The 23,050-nt window shown below is 40.3% G+C and overlaps 1 protein-coding gene across 7 annotated transcripts in view; it reads right to left on the bottom strand.

Moving 5' to 3' along the window:
• Positions 1-998: 998 nt before the first annotated feature.
• The window catches only part of SH3D19 (SH3 domain containing 19), a 116,562-nt gene continuing 94,510 nt past the window's right edge, over positions 999-23,050 (bottom strand). For 6 of the 7 annotated variants that reach the window (XM_068137298.1, XM_068137297.1, XM_068137294.1 and 3 more), the window contains 13 exons: positions 22,019-22,126; positions 18,550-18,662; positions 16,314-16,372; positions 13,510-13,774; positions 12,113-12,181; positions 10,748-10,820; positions 10,103-10,233; positions 9,247-9,305; positions 7,437-7,624; positions 7,289-7,341; positions 6,619-6,805; positions 5,634-5,731; positions 999-4,305 (listed from right to left, as the gene is read on the bottom strand). In XM_068137298.1, the coding sequence (XP_067993399.1) occupies positions 4,189-4,305; positions 5,634-5,731; positions 6,619-6,805; positions 7,289-7,341; positions 7,437-7,624; positions 9,247-9,305; positions 10,103-10,233; positions 10,748-10,820; positions 12,113-12,181; positions 13,510-13,774; positions 16,314-16,372; positions 18,550-18,662; positions 22,019-22,126 (1,520 nt within the window). In that variant the 3' untranslated portion in view covers positions 999-4,188. The remainder of the gene's footprint in view (positions 4,306-5,633; positions 5,732-6,618; positions 6,806-7,288; positions 7,342-7,436; positions 7,625-9,246; positions 9,306-10,102; positions 10,234-10,747; positions 10,821-12,112; positions 12,182-13,509; positions 13,775-16,313; positions 16,373-18,549; positions 18,663-22,018; positions 22,127-23,050) is intronic. The other variant, XM_068137295.1, reaches the window with a different exon arrangement.

Genomic DNA, 23,050 nt, shown 5'->3' with positions numbered 1-23,050 from the left:
TCACATTTTTGAGGCTATAAATTGCAACAAATACCCTTCACTTTTGTAGCAAAAATGAGAATTTTTCATGGGAATTAAAAAACCAAACTGATATATTTAGTGGTAAGTATGGTGAGGCTGAAAATCCTTGAACCTACTACACTAAGAAATGCAGGTGTGTACATATATGTGAACACATTGAAGCTCTGCATTAGAATGGTGGGGGTTGAAAGTCACCTCTGGAGATCATCTAGTTCGAGTTAGCATTAAAGTAAGATCTGTCATAGCTTTCTGGTAATTGATGTGTGTTGGCTGCTCTGATTAGCAGCAGTTCCCTCAAACCACAAGGGGCTGCAACAGGCCTGCCTGTACTCCATAGAGCAGGAGAGTTAGAAACTCTAAGGTGTTTTTGTTACTGCAAACTCCTCAGTCATATTTTGACTTTTTCCTTCAGCTGTACTTCTGAGGAGTGTATGTTGCAAAAAGGCTTTTTTCAGTTGCAGTTCACTTGGGTTTTTGAGCAGTAGAGGGTTGGCATTACCACACAGGGGCTCTGGGTAGATGTATGTTTATATTTCACATGGGGGGAAGAGTAAGCAGGAGGACAAACCTTGAGTGTTCCCTGTAGAGATCTCAGCTGAAAAGCCATGGTGTATAGATAGCAGCAAACAGCTGAAAGTAGGTTCAGAATTGATGAGCTCAGGGTCAGACCAAGTCTTCATCCCAAGTAATCTTGCTGTAGCCAGGGTAGTTGGCACCTTGTGCAATTGTGTGAAATGAATGTGGTTGCTGCTGGTAGCAAGTGTCACAGATTGTGCAGGGGACAAGTGTGACATGTACCTGAGGTTGAAGACTTAACTGCTTACAGCTGCCGGGGGGCAGGGGCTGGACTGCTTGCTCAGGGATGCCACACTGCTACATTTGTCTGTGGGTGGGTAGAGGTTTGTTGCTGTTGGGTTGAATACATAAGCAGAACTAGACCATAAAATTGTCAAGTGGAAAGCTTAAGCCATCATGACTTAATTATAAAAAAAATTTATTGGTTAAATACATTCTTAATTTACAGAGGTACCATAAACTTACTGGACTTAACAAAGGTTTTATTTAGGACACCATTAATTGTACACAGGACAAAGATGCCTTCCTGAAGGGATTTCCAGCGGGGGTTGGGGTAGAACAGATAATGTTTTCATAAATGAGGCTTTCATTTTCACATGAGTGTATGGGGGTCTAGCTGAATTTCAAATTACAGCTGAAATTTGCAGTTAGGATTTGTGCTCCACCTCATTCTCAGGGTTTGGGGGTTTTTAATTACGTGTACTGTACACCTTATGAATGTCACATTCTGCTCTGTATGAAGTTTCATGGTGGTATTAGGCGTATCAAGCATTAAGAAAATCCCTTCCTGTAAAAGCCAAGCCTCTAACTTGTACCAGTTGTAGTTAAGTATTACTTGCTGCTTTAGCTGCCTGCAGTAATGCAAGCAGCCTTCAGATGGCACTCCTTGCTCTGAATATAAGGCTTTGCTACTCTTCCTGCCCTGCTTAACAGGGTGGAGGCGATTAAGAGTGGTCTTCGCTACTGACAGGCACTGACTTAAACATTCAGTGGAGGTTACAAAAACAACTGCTCAATACACAGTTATAAAAATGAGAAAGAGGAAGTTGAAAAAAATTATAAAAACTCAGTTCTACTTTTGAGACTTGTATCAAAATCTTAGAAAACTGCCAGACAAACAGTAAGTAAACATCATACACTTAAGCCTCACCTGCTACCACAGCAATGTGGGATGTGGGTATTATGTTTGTTGGTGTGGGCTCTGCTTGGTTTTGCTGTTCCCCCCTCCTGTGCCCACTGGAGGTTCAGGAGTTGTTGGCACAGGTCGTGGGGGAAGAAGCCTGGTCTAAAAGGGTGATCCACTGAAAGTTCATAGCTGAAAGTCTTTGCGTGGGCTTGCAGGAGTCAGGAAAGCTCGCTAGCTATGTATTTGTGTTGTCAGATTTCTCCAGGAGGAGGTATCTGCATTACTGGAATAAAAACTGAGCTGTTGGAATCTCCTGGCAGGAGGGCTTGGAGAGTGGGAAGGGTTGTCCTCTGAGGTGGACTTGCATTAAGGTTTCATTCCACAGGAGCTCTGGATAGGCATGTTTGGGATAGCAAAACTGAGTACGAGCTGTGAAGATTGTCATGTTTCCATCTCTCTAGAATGGCATACAACTTACTGTTTTTATAACGTTAATTGCCTTAATGAAAGTAGAAATCCAATTCTCAGCTCATTAAACCTGTGTGATCTTCATCCCCTGGTGATGGGACTGGTGCTGGCATACTTTAAATACTATTTCTTGAAGCTTCTTGAGAAACAAAAATAACAGAGGGCTAAGGCCTGTGTCTGTATTTGCACGTACTGAGGCATAACAGTGACTGTGGAGTAAACAGTGCTGCAGGTTCCTCAGGCTTGTTTTGTGTGAGCTCAAGTCTGCTACCAAGACTGGATGCTTGTGTCATGTTGGGGGGAGTCCTTCAGTTCAGTTTTGCCTGACCCATAGTGCAGTACACGGGGAGGGGAAGGCTACCCTTAGCAATTTGGATGCGCCTTGATCTTTTGTTGCAGTAGGTAGGTGTTGCAGTAACACTTAAGACTTCCTACTGGTAGAGCTGTAGGCAGGCACATAACTAAGTTAAAACTCAAAATGTCAGTCATGATTCTAGTTTCTAGTCTTCAGCTGCCACTCAGCTGTTGGCCTTTTCACAACTTAAACCCACAGACCCACAAAGAAAAATCTTGAAAAATCAAGGGTATCATGGTGCCTGATGACCTGCATCTTTCTGAAGTAATGACTCATGCTAGCAGCTTAATACTTGCTTTTGCTAAATAGTACAACTGATGGAATACTGTTAGGAGTGAAAGAGCCAGCTGCACAGCCTAATTTTTCTTCTATTCCAGACTGATGAAATTAGCAGTTAATCAAGATACATTTGATTGAAGTTGAGGGTTGCAATATACTGCCAGGAGTTCCTATAATGTGAAGCTACCTCAGTCATGTCTGTGTTATTTTGTTGTTCAAGTCACGCTGCTGCTTTTGACTAAATGTCTTTGTTGGAACTTCTTGAAGTAACCTCTTGCCGGGCATCTTTTCCTGAAGGCCTCGACAGACCCCTTACAACGATGCTCAGTATAGTTGGTGTGTGGGTAGCAAACTGGAAACTAATGCCGTGTCTGCTGAAAGCTAAAGCCAGGGCCGTATAATACCCTTCATGTTAAGGATAAGAATAGTGTTACTGAACTATGCTCCAGTGCATGAGGGATAAATGACACGCAGGCTGAGTGAAGACTGGCTTTCCACTGACACGAAGGGGGTGGAGGGGGCAAATAGTTGGAATAATGCAGCTACTGCTTGGAGGGGGTCTGAGAAAGCTCAGTAAATGCTGTCTGTTACAACTAACTTCAGCTGAGAAAGTAAGGGTGTGACTGATGACACTCAAAGGACAGTGTGCAGCAGAAAAATCTAAACCTCTATCTGGAAAGGGTTTGGGGGCAAGGGAGGAAGGTCTTCAGATGATTCATACCAATTCATGAAGAGGCAAAATACTTAAAAAGTTTGACTTTTGTGATCTTTCCCTATGAGAGAAGAACACCACTTCTCTCACTTCTGAGTTTTCCCTCTTACCAGTATTAGGTTTGATATTTTTCTACTATGAAATAGCAGTTATCTTTCTTATCCTCTAAACCATACACCAAGTGGGTTCTACTGCTAATGTGGAAGTTGAGCAGTAATGAAACCTGAATAGCAAACTTGATCTACATATTGAATGCTGTATTTATATCTTTGAAACTATTTTTTTTAAATTTTAAAGTTTTTAAAGACCAAAGAACCTTACTTTCTGTGGCTTTGTGCATGGTAAATGTAACACCAGATAGTAAACATACTAGAATGCTACTTAAGTTAAAATGGTGTTGCACCACAGTATTTCCCTAGCTGGAAACCACTGAGAATCCTGCTTGTATTTGCTCTTGGAGCATTCATGAAGCATGACTACACACACTGTCACAGAAGACTTAACATGTTCTTGGTTGACTTCAAGATACTAGTATGACTGTCTAGAAAAAGTAGTGCAAAACATAGTCAAGACAGGTTGATGTTTTTGCTGTGCCTTTAGGGTAGGAAACATTCTCTCCCATGTGCAGGGAGTATGAAGAGAGGCAACACTTCATGGTGTTTTTAAAATGTGAACGAAGTTCTTGGGAAATATCCCAGACTTTCCTTGTATCTCTCCACTCATCCAGTCCTCATCTACAGATTCCAGCTCTGTTATTGTATCACCTGCCTGTAAAAGAAGGAGCAAAGTGAGCCACCACAGCTTAGCTTGCAACGTTCACGCATACATAGCTGATTTTATTCAGAAGCAATTAACACCAATCAAATGGAAGTAGGACATGGTCAGCCTCTCCTGTTGTCCACATCTCTTTGAGGTTGTTTGCCAAAACCAGCTGAAGCTTTTTTGCCTATGCTGAAAAATCACCTTTGGGAAGGAAAAACTAGCAGTGCTGTGTAACTTCCTGCATTGGCTAAGCTGTCCAGGGTGGTGGGTAAGTAAGAGAGCAGGCCTACAGCCCCGATGCCTTTCCTGTGATCTGTGTGTTTTGCTCTGTTATAAGGGTTTCTTAACACTTTTCTTTGGCTTTTTTTCAGTTTAGTCCTAATATTTTCTAGCACTTAGAAACTTTCCTCTTTGGAAAATTTTATTTCCCCAAAAGGAGAGCAATTGTCTAAGTAGCTCAGTGTGCCAGTTTCAAATAAACTGCAGCCTCCTACATTTGATCCTTGTTTCTTTTTCTGTTCCATGTCCTCCCTTATCTGAAGTACTATCATGGCCCTGACCATTCTTTCAGTACCTCTGTTCCTCTTTTCTGCTTTAAAGCAGCATCCATCCTTTCAGCATTGCAAGCTGCTAATGCTAAAACTAATTATGTGGCTAGTTTTAGAAGAGGACATAGAGTATTTCAGCTGTTAAATGCTATTTTTGGCCTGCTGTGAAAGTCTGCTCTGTCTCAGAAACTTCCTTTTCGGGACAGTTACCTAAATCATGACTTTGAATCTACAAGGGCATGCTGCTTCTTGTTCATGCTCTTAGTATTATCTGGGCATCCAATGACTATTTAATTTCTCCTCTTGTTCCCATGGCAGTTATGTATTGTGCTGCCAGACTTTGTAGATTGTGCTGTGATAGGTGTCCCTTACAGGCACTGCTGCTCCAGCACTGCCAGACTTTACTATTATCCTCCCTGTTGGTGTTTTTCTAGTTAAAAAAATAGGCTCTCTTGACCATATAAACTGATCAAGATCCTCCCAATTGAGGTAGGTTTGTCTTGTATTTACTGGATCAGAGAAGCTGGAGTAACTCTGCAGCTTCTGACCTCTTTTTCGGTGTCTCCAGTGAAGATTTTGGCAATATGAAACAGAAGCAGTAAGGGCAAAAATCTTTTTTTTAGAGACCATTTATCAAATGTGTTACTCTCTATGCCTGTTCTGTGCCTCTTTCCTTCTGGTTCCAAGCTGACTTTCACAGCTGAAAATAGGCTCAGAACATCTTTTTTAAAGAAATCTTTAGAAGTAGAAGAGCTTTTGTAAAAGGAGGCCAAGAGAAGTACTTACTTTGAAGGAAAGCTCATCTTCATTTTCTCCATGAAAATCATAAAGAGCTTTGGCTTTTCCTTTCTTCACTCCTACAGACTGTGACAGATCTGCCCTGGCTGCAGAACAGACAAGGCAAGTTATTTGGATTGGAGTGACACAAATCTGGTTTTGGAGAAGCTTCCTGACATTCCTGTATTTTCTCCTCACTAGTGTCCAGATGTTATTGCTACTGCTACTTAGCAAATTCACTGGCCTACTGGAATAAAGAATTACTGACACCAGTTCATTTTATAGTATTAACACATTTTCATGGTTCCACTTCTAAGAGGACTAAATTTAAACTTCACTTACTTGAACTTTCAAATGATGACATCTAACAAAAGCCAACTTTTCCTCTCTGAACTTGGAGATGAGGTGACACCTGCTGTGTGCTATGTGCCAGTGAGGTGCAATTTATTTCCTGTCAATTTCACTGATGGCTTTACTTGCAAAAACAATGGGAAGTTTTTTTGAGTTTTGTTTTTCCCTCTCCTGGGCCTTCTGTGAAGGTTTTGACTGCACTGATGTGGGGACAAACAGAAGCCTGAGGAGAGGCAAGTGTTCATTCTTTACTTCACCAAGGGGATTAAAATAGTGCTGTGCCAAGAGGCAGCAGGTGTAGTTAGTCACAGCTCTTTGCCTGTGCTGCAGCATTTGTCCTCAGCTGAATGAAAACCTGGCTCCTCTGCATTTTCTAACTCAGTTGCTACACTATAGGCAGCTCTGTGGTCCTGTTTTGTCTCTGCCCAACCCACACTTCAAACCATCCCAGAATCTCTATCACCTCCCAGATTATCTACTGTTTATTGCCATTATTAGAAAGAGTGGATCAACAACTACCTTTAGGATGTGAAGGATTGTTGCAGTGTGTGTTTTGTTAATGTGATAGGGTTCTCCTAGAACTCATCACAGCTGTCACACAACCCAAGGGATAATGAGTTGCCATCTGGCTGGGGCAATGTACCTGAACAGGTCTGGACAAAAACTGCTGGGAAAATCCCCTCCTTTTCATTCAGTCTTCCTCTATACCACTGCAAATCTACTTGTTCCAGTATTTGGATGTAGTCTCCCTTTTTAAAGGATAAATCGTCTTTGGTTTCTGCTGTAAAATCATGAAGTGCTTCACACCACTCTGCAGAGCATCTGTTGTTCTATTAAAGTGAACAGAAGAAGTGCATTAATTTTAGAAGCATTAATGGAGCCCATAAGATGATGGATACCGGTGAAAGCAGCTGTAGAGCACACAGGTGCCCCGACTGTCTCTCACACAGTAGTGTCACTGCAGATGTAGGCTAGAACGGCATTTCAGCAATTACCCCAGAATTTTGTCAAGGCTCAGACAGTCCTTTTTATCATTGCTGTCAGGGGACAGGATTAATAAATTCAAAATTAGACCACTGTAGCCATATTTAAAATAGAGATAACAAGAATTTGCTTAAGCACAAAGGATGAAAATTTACTGATGTTAATTTCCCAGAAGCTATGAATTCAATCAGTGTAGGCCAGCTGTCAGAATTCAAGACATGAGTAGCATTGTGTGCCCTATTCAGCTTTAAAGCTGTGCAGCTGACCTGAAGCTGCCATAGAAAGCCTGCACCATGCAAATTCTACAGTCACCTGTAACATTTTGTTACCTGAGGAAGGGAAGAAGCAGCTTCCACCTTGTTCTTCAGTGCTGCTCCTGTACCTATGTAAGTAAAGCACAACTTAGAATAGCAGCAACACGTTTATGCATGCAGCACAAACCATTGCTAACAAAGATCTCTGCAAACATATTCGTACCTGATCCAGGCAGATCTTCAATTACTTCCACGAAGTTCAAGGGGAAAATTCCAGATGTGCCTCTGAGCTCTCCTTTGGCCCATTCTTCATTGACATACTCTTTAAGGATAATAGTTTCACCCTCTGAAAAACTGAGCTCATCTTTCTGATCTCCAATATACTCAAATCGTGCTATGCATCTTGGGCCTCTACACAGAAAAAAGAGAAACTTACTTTGCTTGTTATTATTATCCACTTAACAAGGCAGCTTTGTGCAAAATACAGATTGATATCTTTAAAATGATGAGGGACTGTGCTGAAGATAAAACACTCAGAGAATTGAGGTCTAGCTCTGCTTCTCATCTCTGCTTTCTGAGGAGGATGGAGTCTGGAGGAGCTGGAAGCCACTTCTGCATCCCAGGTCATGGCTGTTTCAATAGTTTGCATAAGAGTCTATTTCTCTTCTGAACAACAACCACCACCACCATATAACTTTGGTTAGGGGCTACCTCTCCCACTCTGTTTTCACCTATATCCAAGTAAGGGTGTTGAGACTTTGTTAAGGATTTGCTGGTTTCTTGAGCTAGCGTCCAATTTACATGCAATCAAACTCGGGTGAGGCCAAGTGTTGTGTTATTTGTCCCAAATCCCCAACAGATGGGGATGCCACAGGGGGAAGCTAGTGTTTATCTATTTTGACAAATTTTATTCTGTAAAATCTATCCCAAGCCTGGGGAAACACCCATTGAAGAAAGAAACATCACTGCAGCTGATACCAAATTCTGTAATACTGAAAAAATTATTTATTCCCCCCCCCAACCACACACACACTTATTAAATCTATTTCAGAAGCTACTCAAAATTTTTGATTTATCAGAAATAACATGCCAGGCAAAAGGTTACAAAAAGCATTGCTATAGCATCATGGCATACAACCAGTGTAAGCTTGATTCCCTCCCCCATGCCTCACTCACATGCTAGTGAAAGCTTCAGGACAGAGCTAGCACTTTCTGTTTCTTTCGTAGTTGTAGAAGCAGTTTTTAAAAATAAAGTTTCACTTAAGACAAACCACACTCATTGTGAAGAACAAGCTGAATGATCCCATTGATACTTGTAGTTCCTGAATTTGCTCTCATTGCTGCAATTTAATAAATCATCACTAGGTAAAAACGTCACGGAAAGTTGTTCCCTGCTTCCAGATGTTAGTACAAGTTGGTTTTGAATCAGAAGTTAAAGTGCCTGAAGTGCATTTGGTAATTTGATCTGGGGCACTTTAGATTCACTTGTGCAGTCAGACACCTTATGGTTTAGATAGATTTCTGTAAAGTACAGTGATGTCCTGGCCCATTTGATCTTGTTCTTTCAAACAAGTAGGAGCCTTACCATGTTACATCTTATGAGGAGACTGGAAGAAAGTAACAAGGCCAGGAGTAGAGAGGAGATTGTGATGCTGCTGAGGTTAATCAGATTGGGTCAATTTCTGTAACCAATTTTCATGAAAACTGATGGGAAATGCTGTTCTAATACAGCTTGTAAGAGGAAGAAAAGTAAGTGCACAGGATTGTACCTACAGAATCATTTATTACAAAGATAAAAGCTATCTACCAACTTTTTTTCAAGCCATGAAGTGAGTTTTTAGGCCTTTTTTTTTGCCTCAATATGAGTCTTAATAAAACATCAAAAACTTTCAGTTTTGAAAGCTTCACTTAAAAAAAAATGTATTTCAGGGCAGAAACTGTTAACCACATTAACCTCAGCACATATGACACAGGCTTCAAAGTTACCTTTTTACTTCCTAGATGAGAAAGAACAAAAGACTTATCTGACTTACTTAACATATTGCGGTGAACAGGGTATTTTCTTCTTTCTGCCTTCTTCTGGAACATCAGTCTAGTAAGGCAAAAAAAATACGTCTTCAATGTCAGAATTAGGATTGCTATAAATTTGATCCAGTTTTTGATGCAGTGAACCATTTTGTATCTTTTTACAGATAAGGCACTGAACTAATAGCTATTGGGCTCCAAAGCAGCACCTGTCTTGCCTTCTGTTTATTGTTAAATGTCACATTCAAGTAACAGGATTGCTTTAAGATGCTCATTTGCAACAACAGAATCTCCCCGTGCTGTGCCAGTACAACATTTGTGCAGCACTTAGTAAGCCACTTAAGTGAACTGATCCAGCTGGAAAAAAATGTTTGAGGAATAAAAAGCTTCCTGTTTTGTTGGGCCAAACTGCTATCCTGACCCAGTTTACTGTACGGCTATCAAAGTGGTCATTTCAGCACAATCCAAGGGTCAAGAAAAGGAGCGAAGCTGGGGGGTTGGAGGAGGTGCAAATAGCAACCACCTTGCTGGGTGTTGATTCTTACAAGCAACTGTGAAAAATAATCTGCTCTGTATACCCTGAGAAACTGCTCAGGTTAACAACGAGAATCTGGCAAGGGCCATGATTTTCTCACTTGGCTCCAAATTAACAGCAAAATAATCCCCATAGCACAAGTTGGTTGTGCCAAATCAAGCATCGTTCTAATACCATACAAACAAGTCAGTATGTCTTCCGTGCTGCCAGAGGGAAAAGAGATTATCTAAATACAGAATGGAGTTTAACATTCAGGAGCTGTAGTAAAATAGAACCAGAAAATAACTGCAATAGGACCCTATGCAGCAACGTATACAAAACCCACATACAATTACTTTAACGAAGCTGGCAGGAAAGATCCCTGTGCGATTCCCACATCTTCCTCTGTACCACTCGCTATCGATTTTTTCCAAAAGACAAACAGTGTCTCCAGAATGAAGGTCCAAGTCATCAGCATGCTCTGTAAGACAGCATCATTTCAGTTACTGCACTCACACTCAAGGATTTTGTCTAAGTAAAAAATCACAGTATCACAGTATAACTAAGGTTGGAAGAGACCTCAAGGATCATCGAGTCCAACCTATCAACACAGACCCCATGACTAGACCAAGTGCCACGTCCAATCTCCTCTTGAAGGCCTCCAGGGACGGTGACTCCACCACCTCCCTGGGCAGCCCATTCCAATGACGAACAACTCGCTCGGTGAAGAACTTTCCCCTCAAAATCTTAATCCAAATACCAGACAAAGCTGGAATGTGTTTTCAAAACAAGTTTCCTTAATTATACTTGATCAGCCAGTTTGCTTGAACCAAAAGACTGGCCCAGCTATACCTAACCCCATGGATTTGAGCAACTCTACAGGCAGACCTTATAGGCTGAGCTTCCTCATAGCTTTTAAGTTCTAAAAACTAAGAAAATTCCCATTTGAAAATCTTTGAGTAAAGCAAGCTTCTGGAATATTCACGTTTACTTACCCGCAGGAAAATCATGCAGGACTACAGCATGAGGTGCACTTGTGTCAGAAACCTTTGGAGGGTAGTTTGAATCCTGACAACAACAAATAAATCCAAGTAGTTTATAAATCATCAAAGGTACTAACACATTCTCTGATGGGTACTGTGAAAGAATTTTCTGGCTTTGGAAACAGTGTTGTTCTGGTATCAGAGAATCACCTCTGGAAGTAACAGTTAGTGCTGGTCACAGAGCTAAGGATCTGAATTCCTTTGCTTTTTGCCACTGTAGACCAGAATGCATTTCACTAACATCTGCTTTGAGCTCATAAAGGAAAGGGAAGACACAAAACTTTTCCTGGTATAGGCAAAGCCTCAGCTACCTTTGTGGGTCAGAAATCTGGAGCATTGATAGCAATTCTCATTGCAAGGGTTGTGGGCAAATATTGCACTGCTGCTCTGTACTGCATACCCCACTTGCTCCTCCTTGCTGAGGAAAAACAATCTAGCCCAACTCTTCCCAACACATTCAGCAGCAGCACATCTGCTGACTGCCAAACAGTTCAGAGGAGTGAGTAAACCACTAGGGCTTTGCTTACAGGAAGATAATGCTGAGGAGAAATGACAATTTTGTTATGAGATCTCTGTAAAGGGAAATTATATTCAAAATGCTGAGCCTTCCTCTATATCCCACCCCCTTGGACTTTTCAGACTGTTTTCATGACAATCACTGTGCATGAATTACATTCAAAGTAATTCATTGCTACAAAAAGCCCAACCAAGAAATCCAATGTGGAGAAAGATAAGGCCAGAATAATATGAATGACAACAGATAGCAACAGATTGCATAGAAATTTATTTCAGCCATGTAGGTTTCTGATAATAATCAGCAAGGCCACTGAGTGATATAATTGATACTAGCTGTTTCATATGCATGCAGTCATGCCATAGAACCTGGTTAGGCTCTGCAGAAGCAAAGAGAGGAAACCACTTTGAAGTCTGTATGTCAAAGCCAAGTTCACAGATACATCATGTGCAGCACTTCCAACAACTGCTTGCTTAACTTTTGCCCACTTTTTGGATACTCAGCCAAGGGAGTGATTATCTTCCTACGAGACAGAGGAACGTTACCAGTTTCCTCTCCCTTCTGGCATTCAAAGTAATTACAGTTGCTCCACCTCATAAGCAGAATGTTCCTGTGCTAGAAGGCAAATCACCATTATTGGGTTTTGTTTTGGTGGTTATTTTGTTTTTATTAAAGAAGCTCTAGGATTTAATAAAGCACTATTACATTTGTCAGTGTAAACTTTAAAGCCTAAAGCTCTTGATAATTTAATGTAACAGGAGTCTTGCTCATTGAATATTTATCAGCAGGGAAAAATGTCTTACCTTACAGGACAGTTCTCCAGTATTCCTGGGAAGACAATCTTCCTTGGCAGCTCTATGAGGCACAGGTAGCTTGAATAAAAACAGAGGCAAATAGGAAAGCTTGCTTCACTTCAACGCACCTGAAATTCCTACTGCAATTGAAAATGGTCAGATGATGGAACTATTGAACCACCTACTACAGGTAACTAATTTAGGAGTCAAGTGAAAAGGACAAGCTCCTTGGCATTCAGAACGGACTGCTGTTGATAGGAACTGCCACTTAGAGAAACCCAGGTGTTACCATCTGCTGTAAAAGTATCTCAGCCACCTAACTGGTATCACACTGTACAGGACATGACATTCAGAAGCACACTGACAGAGAAATGTACTCATTTGTCATGGAGGGCACTGCAAGAAGCCTGGGAGGAAAATGTCATTGACTGTAGCACTTAAGGGCAGGGAATTACTTGTGTTCTGCTCCTGAAAAAAAATGTGTTACCTACAAAAAAATGTCAACACTTTCCTTATGTTGACAAAAATATGTCAACGCCTTCCTTATGTATGGTGTGTCTACACCAGAGAGGAAGCAACACGCTTTCCTTTATCTCAAAGCTGTTCCTATTATCAGCTTGGGTACATCTTTCTCTCTCTTGCTCTTCTGCTCCATCAAGGACATAAATGCAAGAGTGAAAATCAAAAAGAAGGCAACAGAAACCCTCTACTTCATGTTGGATGCCAATGTCGTTCATGCTATGGTTGTGTAGGTGCCTTTTTTGACAACAGTACTGGTTCAAGCAGTCATTAGCTCTGATCACTGACCAGTTTCAAGTATCTGGGGAAACGTTCTCTGCTTTTTATCTATAATGTTGATCTATTTATATTTAATGCTCCTTAACAACATGCAGTGCCAAAATAGAACACACTGAAATTAAAAAGGATAGCATCAATAAGATGAAAATGTAAGACAAGTGATTCATTACTCCTTGCAGACTTGATGAGCAAGGTAAACTACTTTTTAAGTTCTAACGCTTCCCCAATTTTCTTTAGCATTCTGACATACATAGCAAAAAGCAATTACAAACACAATTGTTTAGCATAAATTTACATGATATAACAGAATTCAGAAATGGTAACTGTAAAAAGAACCCCCCCAACCTCAAAGCTATCCATAATTTATATATATGTATGTATATACACACAAAGCTGCACATGTATCTGTAGTTTGCATATTGCTTTCTCCAATATTACCTTACAGTACTTATTACTATTTATCTATCTCTTCATATTTTCTAAGGAAGATTATGATGATAGATGCCCCTTGGAAGCCACATCACAGTAAACCACATAACTACCTTTTCACTACTATTTTAACCAGCACTGTTCTATAAACAATAGTCTCAGAATTTCTCATCTCTCACCATGTATTTATTGTAGAGAGGATGACCTGGTTTAGGTCTAGGAGGTAATGCAGGATCTGGATTTTTAAAGACTTGGCTTTTTGCTCTCTTGGGTCCCAGTTTGAACTTGCTGGATTTTTTATCAGAAGCAATGTCAGAAATAGATCGTGACAGAGCATCCTTCTTGGAGGAGGTCTTGGCTGCAGAGAGTTTTGGGGGAGGTGGCCTTCCAGGAACACCTTTAGGTGGGGGAGGTCGAGCAGGTATAATTTTTCCATTCACAGGCCTAAAAATTGGGCAAACCATCAGAGAAATCCACATATTAGAAAGCTTCTGTCGCAGCTCTAGCTAGAGAGTATGCAATAAAGAAATGTGACTCATGCTGTAGAGTGTGCAGTATTTGAAGCTCTCCAGGAATACATGAACTCTTCAGATACTGGGACTGGATGATCAAGTCCTTATACCATTTGAATACTGAGTTTCAAGTCTGCTCACCACTTATGCTTATCAATAGCACGCCAGCTTCCTTGGGAACCCACTACATAAGCAGGATTTCTATCAGCAATCTGCCTTTAGAAAGAGCTTTTTCTGAAGCTGCTTCAGGATGGAGTTCTTCTAGTGGAAAGCTTCAGTGAAAGACCTGACAAGCTCTGCTGATCTAGCTGGTATTCAGGAAATCAGTCTAGCTCATTCCCTGGGATGTCACTTAACATGAAGTGACTTCTGGGCCTCTGCTGAAACTCATGACCATATGACAGCATTTTGCACAATGGCATCAGTAGCAGAATTTACCATTTTTATGCCACAGATGTCTACCACAGAAGTAAAACACCACTGAAAATACTCAAGTTTTCCAGCAGTACAGAAGGTGCCACACTCTCATTAGTGTACCAATAGTTTAGAAACCAAAAATCAGAGAATAGCGACAGAGTTAATAAAAAAAGCCAGCCACCCTCTTGCTAAGCACTGATAAAAAACCCTCCTCCTCCACACCTGCCTATACAGCTAATTAAAAGCCACCTTTGTTAAAAACTACCAATGTTCAAAAAAAAGACAAACCCCAAAAACCCAAACCCAAACCAACAACAATTAAAAAAACCCCCAACCAACCGAAAAAAAGCCCCAAACAATATTGTTTGATTGCTACTGGGAAATCCTTGGCCAGTTACTACAAGTTTCTGCTACAATTCTCTCTCTTTTTTCAAGCGTTGTAATTCAGCATAATTATTTAGTCTCTTGAACTCCTCAAGGGCCTGTAAAAATTATCAACCACAACAAATGTGCATTAGGGTTCTTTGGAGTATCCTTCTGACACATTTTTTGAGTGTCATCACCACTTGAGAAGGTAACTGTTCTACTAATGCTCCTGATAAGAGTTCTCTATTATTGTTTGAGTATGAATTGTTTTTTTTTTAAATTAAAAAAAAAAAAAATTAATGTCAAATTCCTCCTTTGCCATTTTTTGGCCTCATCCTAAATTAAGCATTTTAGTATTAACAGAAGGGGAAATTCCAAGTTAGTCTGCATTAAATCTGGAAACAAACCAACCCACATGTTTGTAAGGCAACTCAAGTAAACAAGAAAAATGTAGGAAGTAATTAGGAGAATTATTACTGCTTACTTACAAAGAAATAATCCATTTGAGCAGAAGAATGAAAGGACAAAATGTTTACTGCCCTTCCAGAGACCCAGGATGCTGTTCTGCTAAAGATGGGGGAAAGTAACAAGCCCCTAGGGGGCAATAATGCGGCGTTTCCTCATGGCTGCACCAACGTCCTTTACTATTAAGGAATGCTCATTACTGTTAGTAAATTAAGTTTAATAACAGAATCATTCTCTTGTCCTGACACAACAGATCAAACTCTTGTGTTTGAACCCACAGACTCAGAGAACAGATGCTGAAATAGCTACACTGGGCTAGCTAACTCATGCTTTTACCTTCCTCTAGCTTGCCAAGAGCATTTAATGGACCTCAGCTCAAAGCTGGTCCAGTTACTTCATAGTATCATAGTACCAGTCAGGGTTGGAAGGGACCACAAGGATCATCTAGTTCCAACCCACCTGCCATGGGCAGGGACACCCCACACTAGATCAGGCTGGCCAGAGCCTCATCCAGGCTGCTCTTAAACACCTCCAGGGATGGGGCCCCAACCAGCTCCCTGGACAACCCATTCCAGGGCTTCACCACTCTCATGGTGAAGAACCTCCTCCTCACATCCAGCCTGAATCTCCCCACCTTCAGCTTCATTTCATTCCCCCTAGTCCTATCACTACCTGAGATCCTGTCTCTACAGACCTCTTTCCTTGTTACTTAAAAAAAACAAAGAAGAAAAAAAAATGTTGTGGTTGTAACTGATTCTTCAAATCCACAAGCATTTCAGGTCTGAACTTAGTGGTATAAACTAGCCAGAAAGGTGCCAGTCCAGTATTTGCCTTTCCAGGGTGGCAGCATCTGCCACTTCCATTCCTTCAACACTCAATCCCAGCCCACAAGTGCAAGTGCTGTTGAACAAAAGGTCATCAGCATGCAGAAGGGGATGTTCTACGTTCAGCTGTGGGTGAAGAGGTTAAAGATGCAGAAAGGAATGACTGTCAACACTGTATGTTAGCTGAAGAGCCAAACAGCTGTCCTCCTATAATACTCCTGCTCATACTGATAATGTACAAACAAGTCCTAATCAGCTGGCAACTTGCTCCTGGCTATTTATTAGCGAGTATACTAACTACCTAAGCCTGTTGCATTAAGACTGTCTACACTGAGACTAACTAGGCAAACTAACTCTGAAACACCACTTTTAAGTGAGCCAGTACAGAATTGCACTTACCTTGGGAGCGGTACAGGTTCTAACTGAGGCACTCCACCCTGTTCTGAATGATCCAACTCCTGCAAAGATTCAAAAGAAAAGAAAAATCTTTTCTTTAAGTTTAAGAAACAGAAAATACCTTGTTTAAATGATGCATTTCTTACATTAATTATATCCTACAGACAGAAAACACAAGAGTTTCCGGAGGCCTGGGAATAAAGTAATAAACATTATGGTGTCGTCTAGCATCTTAGAGGGAGACGTAAATAATCTGACTAACTGAATCCCAGACTAAATTGTCCATTAGGTATGATCCAGCCATCTTTTCCTTCTACATGATAGTCAGGACTTAAAAGACAAATTCAAGAGAGTCACAGAAATGTACAATTTCACTACCTATAGGATTCCAGCTGCTCCAGTTACATTATCAATTTTTATGTAAATGTGACAGATAGAAGACTTTGAACAGGCTTAAAGCAGAAAAAATGACATTGATGCAACTCACAGAGGACAGTGTCCCCTGCAAATAACATTATCCCTCATTAAAGAAGGGATGCAAGTATGTTTCCTAGAGATCTAACAGAAAACCCTGATGAAACTTGTTTTGGCAGATTAAGGAATCACTCCTCCCAGCTGTCTATCCTGGCCCTGCCAGATATTAATACCCTTTAGCAGAGTCTGCAGAGGGAAACATGTGCCATGTCTGAAGGGCTTGGACCACAATAACAAAGTAACAAGTTACCACCCTTTCTGCCTCCTGCTGTTCATTTTCCTGCCAGTGCCAGAAGGTCCTGCCAGCACAGCTGCTTGTGTGGTAAATCAGAGTGCTGAATCTGGGTTTTTCAACCAGTAATTTCAAATAGGTCTGAACAGACTGGTTTACTTAATTAGGGACACACGTACTTGAAACAGGTAAGCAATTTCTGTTTGGAGGTTTGGGGTTTTTTTAACCTCCCATCTAGAAAATACCTAAACGTATTTTGTGTCAAAATTTTGACCTTTGATTAAGTCCCCAAGTGAATGTTCCTGATTAAATGATTCTGATTAGAAAGAAAACAATCTGCCACTTTCAGGTGGGGATGTCATCCTCATACAAAAAAAATTTCACGTTCCATGTGAAGAAGAAGTGCCAACTACTGCTTATGGTCAAGAACTTTTACTGTTCATGGCTAGTCACTTCCACTAACAAACAATACTAGTTTTAGAAACACAGGAGTTCTTATCTTTCCAAAGCCAAGATTTAAATATTTCTGTGGATCTTAGGGAAAAAAAAAAGACTAAGAATCCTCTGAAGCTTACACATGCCTGTCAAAATAATCTGGATGACATGGTAAAGGCTTTGGGGTTGCACCGATTAAAATGTTATTTAACATCTTGTATTGGAAGTATTTTTTTCAACATTATCCAGAAAAGATGGGACCTCTATGAATATTGTCTTTAGTCATGACATTTAAAACCCCTTTATCTTATTAGCAGAGTAGCCTCAAAGACATTTGTTGGCAGCTGCCCATCTAAGAGAGGGCTTTTGATTTTACTTCATCTGATCTTTTTACTGCCTGTGGTTTCCCCAAGATTCTTTGCCATATCTGCCATCATAACACTCAATATTTGGAATTTTACTGTAATTTTCTAGTGTAGTTTGTTTCTCTTTTGTAAATCTGTGTCAAAGGGCATATAGGATATTTCATCTACAATATCTACCATCAATATGTGCTTAGGAATGAGGAGTAGAGCCCCACTTGACAAAATAAATGGTTCTACTCAGGCTCTGACAGAGGCACTGGAAAACAACTAGAAGAAAAGAGCTGAAGAAAGCAAGCTTCATTCATCTACAGAAAAGTTTTCTCTGCCTGGAAATTAGCAGAGACACCAAGAGGTGCTGTGTGTGTATGAAAGCAACCCCCCACATTTGTGAAGTTTGACAATATTCCACTATGTAAATTCCTTGTACTTTGAACCACTGTGCAGTGCTTTTGAAACTAAATTGTAGAATATCCTCATTCCAGCTGCTAACCACAGAAAATTGAAGACAGATGTGATCAAAGTTTAGTAAAATCAACAAGGTGCTTTTCAGAACAGACAGCAGTATAAATTGCCTAATTAGAGAACACAATTAAAAGAAAAAAGCCTTATATTTTTGAGTAGTCCTTTTAATCATTTAGTCCTTCAGACAATTTACTATACAAAAGCTTGAGAGTTACTACAGGTCTGTTAACCAAAGCAGAAAGAGGAACATTGGAAAATAGTTCTAACTTACCACTTTTTTTACTAGGTCACCGCTGTTGGGTTTTCCCACTGTGATATCAGAGGTGTTCCCAATGGGCTTTTCAGCAGGAAGTGGTGGAGGACTATGCATGACTTCATTTAAAGCTGTAAAAAACCCACAAGTTCCCAAATGAAAGTCTAATTAAGAGCTTCTTTACATGAACCAACAATAGGTAAGGGAATCCACCTTGATTTGGGGCATTTTTGTGTGAATGCAAATTCCTTTCTCAAAGCCAAGCCTCCAGTTGGCAGGACCACTTAAGGACTAGTGAAAAGAAAAGGGACATGAAGGGAACATTGCAACTCTGAAGCTGACTTCAAGAGTACTTTCCATGCTGTATAACAGATCTTCGCTTTATTCTCAGGACACCAGCAAGTTATTCTAGGGTTTCAGCTGCAATACTTGTTGATACAATATTAGATAAGTAGCAGAGTTTCTTATCCTTGGGAATGTCAGACTCATTACTGGACACCTGAAACACCATCACCATCTCAGCCACATTTCTTAACTGGCTCACTTTTTTCAGCTGTCAGCTGCTGGTATGTCCTTCAGGCTGGATGACAGCTGAAGGTTATTTCAAGTAACCCTGAAAGATCAGAAGGCTTGAATGGAAGAATCTTCAGAAAGGTAAAGGCAAGAAACCATTGCCTGCTACAAAATTCAGGAAGCTCCCTGGTAGTCTTTAAGGAGCTAAGCAAATTTAGCATAGAAGATAAAGCAGCACAGCTCCTACTAGGGAAGAGCGATGATGTCCTCAGTCTCAATAAAGACCATGAAAACCTGCTAATTATATGAGATTTTCTTTGCATGTCTCTGCCATTGAAACTTGGGAAACACCTGGACAGGTTTTGCCAGTATATTTACCAATAATTTTGTCTTTATATATTGGAACCTTAACATCTATTTTACAACGTACTTGTATACCATGCAAATTCATTGTCATAGAAAGAACTTTAGACACTTAAGCTTTCAGACTTCCAGCCAGTCTTGGAATTATGTAAACATATGTGTAGACAGCCTGGACATTTATAGACTCATGACAAAAAAAGAGAGAAGTGATTCTATCCAAAAGAAAAATTTCATAGTATCATAGTATCAGTCAGGGTTGGAAGGGACCACAAGGATCATCTAGTTCCACCCCCCTGCCATGGGCAGGGACACCCCACACTAGATTTCACTAGATTTCAGTTGCTCATTTAATGAAAAATATGCTGAACAAAGAAGTAACACATAGGAAGGAGAAGTCTTTGGTTTTAACACCTCAGCTGCATTACTATGATCAGAAACACTAGTGTGATGTTTAAAAATGGATCAGTTCAAGGATAAATCCCTTATACTTAGGAGCAGGTCACAGTTACCATACTGGCAGTGACCAAGCACTGGACAGTTCTTCATTCCTCTAAGCTCTTATGATGGATGAAAAGTAAAGACAATATCTGCCAGTAATTGTAAAAGAAATCCTCTTTTATCATATCTTACTGATATATAAATAGCATGAGAGATTCATTTATTCACACCACTTCAAATCTTAATATATACACAGATGACCTATTTTCCTCACCTTTACTCTTTGTAAAACCAAAGTTAAAGGAAATTAAAGGAACAGACCATCCTTCCCCCAGAATTAGAAGGCAGGTGCTAGTGTCAGTGATTTCCAAGTATAATCACTGAAGTGGAAGCTTAATGCTTCCTTTCTAATCACATCTCAATAAATGCTAATGTTAAATGAGTACTGCAGTTCAAATTCTTAAGAATTTGAGTGGTTTGGTTTATTTTGTTTATTGGGATTTTGGGTTTGTGCTGGTTCCTGACAGAATTAACCTCTCTCCATAGCCACAATGGTGAAAAGACTCCTTGTACCGAGAATATGTGACCCTCTTACAAGGTAAATCCTGCCATATCCATGTATCTTGGGCCAGTTGTATTTTTCTCATCTTTCAACAGATCACATTTTTGCAGCAGCTCCTATCTGACAAAAGACTACTTTGCTTTTTAGAACTTAATTCTGCTTTTCTACATTCCACAAATCTTCCAGCCAGAGCCTCCCATCAAGCAGTCCCTCACACCTCCCCGACACTTGTAGCGAAGTACTAAATGACCAGCAGCCTCCAGTGGAAAGTACAATTGCCGCTAGAGAGCAGCAAGGGACCAGTTATCTGCAAGTTCACAACTGAATCCAGCTCAGATCTTTTTCTTGGTGTTAGTTTGTCTGAAGGGTATTTACAATTTCCCTTGTGGAGCAGAATTATGCCTTGGGTTCTTTACACTAGTTCATAAATATATTATTCCAACTGAAAAAAAAAACCAAACCACTTTTATTTATGACCAGGTAATAACAGAAAGACTTCCCATCATAGCTTGATCTTCAGTCTTCTCTGTATTTTTAATGATTTCCAGTGCATTTCTCACATATGCAGAGGAAAAGAAAATCTAGTATTTTAGTACTGGGGTGGTGGTGGTGAGGAGAAAGGAACTTGGGAAATAAAGAGAGACAAACTCAGAATAAAAGTTGCCTGGACATTTAGTTGCTACAAGCTGGCTCTACATCCACTCAATGCAGTAAAACATGATTTTGAAATATGAGTTTTAAGAGTCACCTTGTAATTTTTCTCCCTAAACTTTGAGAGTAAACATGAGACTAAACAGAAACCAATGCACACTATTGCATACAAGGATCAACAGAGCCTGGTGCTCTGATAAACTTCTACTCTTGGATACTGTCAGTGTCATTTGTAAAGCTGTTAATGACCAGAGATGGAAGACTTCAAGAATATGGTAACTGTCAGAAAACTATTGTCAAGACCTTGACACAAAATTAAACACATCAGGGTTTTGCATACAAGTTCTCACATGCTTTTTTAATTCCTTCAACTGCTAGGAAAATGCTGTTGCTGAAATGGCCACAGATATAAAACCTAGCAAGGATCAAGGGAATTTTTTGATGTAAGCTGTAAAACTAGGCTTACAACCCAACTCAGCTATGTTTGAAGCAATGTTTAATACATTTATGTTGGTCCTTTGACAATGTGGGCCCTCTCCCCAGAAAGCTCAGGAGCACCATTAAAATATCCTCAGCTGATGTCATAACAGAAGTCAATCTGACCAGAGGTACAACTCAGTGATATGGTTTAGTTGATGAAACAAACTTGCTTCTCCTGAAAAGGTCTCCTCTAGCTCTTTCCTGACATCTTTTAGATCCTCTTCAGACCCCTCTTAGTGCAAGAGAGGCAGCCAGACGAGGTAGGTAGGAGGCAAGGAGGAGAAAGGCACATGACTACAAACTATTTCTCCATCCCACCATAGCCCTTAGGTTGGCTCCTCTGTCTTGTCAGACTGTACCATGAGATTCCTTTGGCAGCTAACATAGCAAGTAAACAGCAACTCTATTAGCAAATAGCAAGTGCCAGTGAACATTATTTGCTGACAAAGATTTCTCAGACAATTTGGGAGAAGAACTTACATTTCCCAGGTTTGGCTGGGATTCGGATTACAGTGGGTTTTCGGGCTAAAGCTGGTTGAGCTGTCTGTTCCTTTGCAGGTTCACTTTTGGAGAGGAACTGAAATGGATCTGAAAGGAAAAAACCAACCAAACAAAACAAACATACCATATTTAATACTTACTCGTTGAGCACAAATCTCTCTTTCATTATTAAGGACATTCATGTTTCACACCCAAGAAAATCATTAAAAAATAGCTAAATAAGGCTGATGCAAATGGTGTACTCAGCTCTTTGTAAATAGTATGTCTTTTCTGTACATCTGCATTCATAGCTGACTTAACACAAACATGCTCCAGATGCCTTCTAGGATTATATAAGCCACAGACAAGAGGAACTGAATTGCTTGGTAATGGAGACCTAAACTCAGATGGCTTTAGGGAAACACTTTTAAAGCAGTTGCTCTAGCATGCAGGCATAGCTGTGAACACACTCACTTAAAAGTTATAGTCAATAAAATCTTGCCAAAGCTAAACAATCAGCAGTGCAGCAGATAAAATGCCTACAGAAACAAACCAATGCAAAGCATTTAAATAATCATTATTACAAAATGTATTTTCTGTAGAACTGGAAGACTATGCATCATCTTGTTGATTATAGATGTGGTGTCATGGGGAAGACTGGCTCAGACCAAAGGCTGGGAGTCATAGAATCATAGAATCAGCAAGATTGGAAAAGACCTCAAAGATCATCAAGTCCAACCTGTCACCCAAGACCTCATGACTACTAGACCATGGCACCAAGTGCCACATCCAATCCCCTCTTGAACACCTCCAGTTAGAAGGGTCTGTGTTTCAGGTTCTACTTGTCGCAAATGGTTATTGTTAGAGTGTCTTGAAAGTTCTGCTTTTAGTGCCTTGGACAAAGAGAGCTATAATGTCAGGAAGGACTAGTTAAAGAAACATGGTTTCCCTAGGTGAGCCTTCACAGGTATTTCACAAACATTGCTTCCAGGCTTCTGAATGTTTTGAAGGTGAGGATGAGGCTCAGATTTG

This window comes from Melanerpes formicivorus, unplaced genomic scaffold (genome assembly GCF_026170545.1).
Source record: "Melanerpes formicivorus ecotype bairdi unplaced genomic scaffold, bMelFor1.0.p_v2 SCAF_4, whole genome shotgun sequence".
Classification (NCBI taxonomy): domain Eukaryota; kingdom Metazoa; phylum Chordata; class Aves; order Piciformes; family Picidae; genus Melanerpes; species Melanerpes formicivorus.
This window is presented reverse-complemented; position numbering and strand designations above follow the sequence as displayed.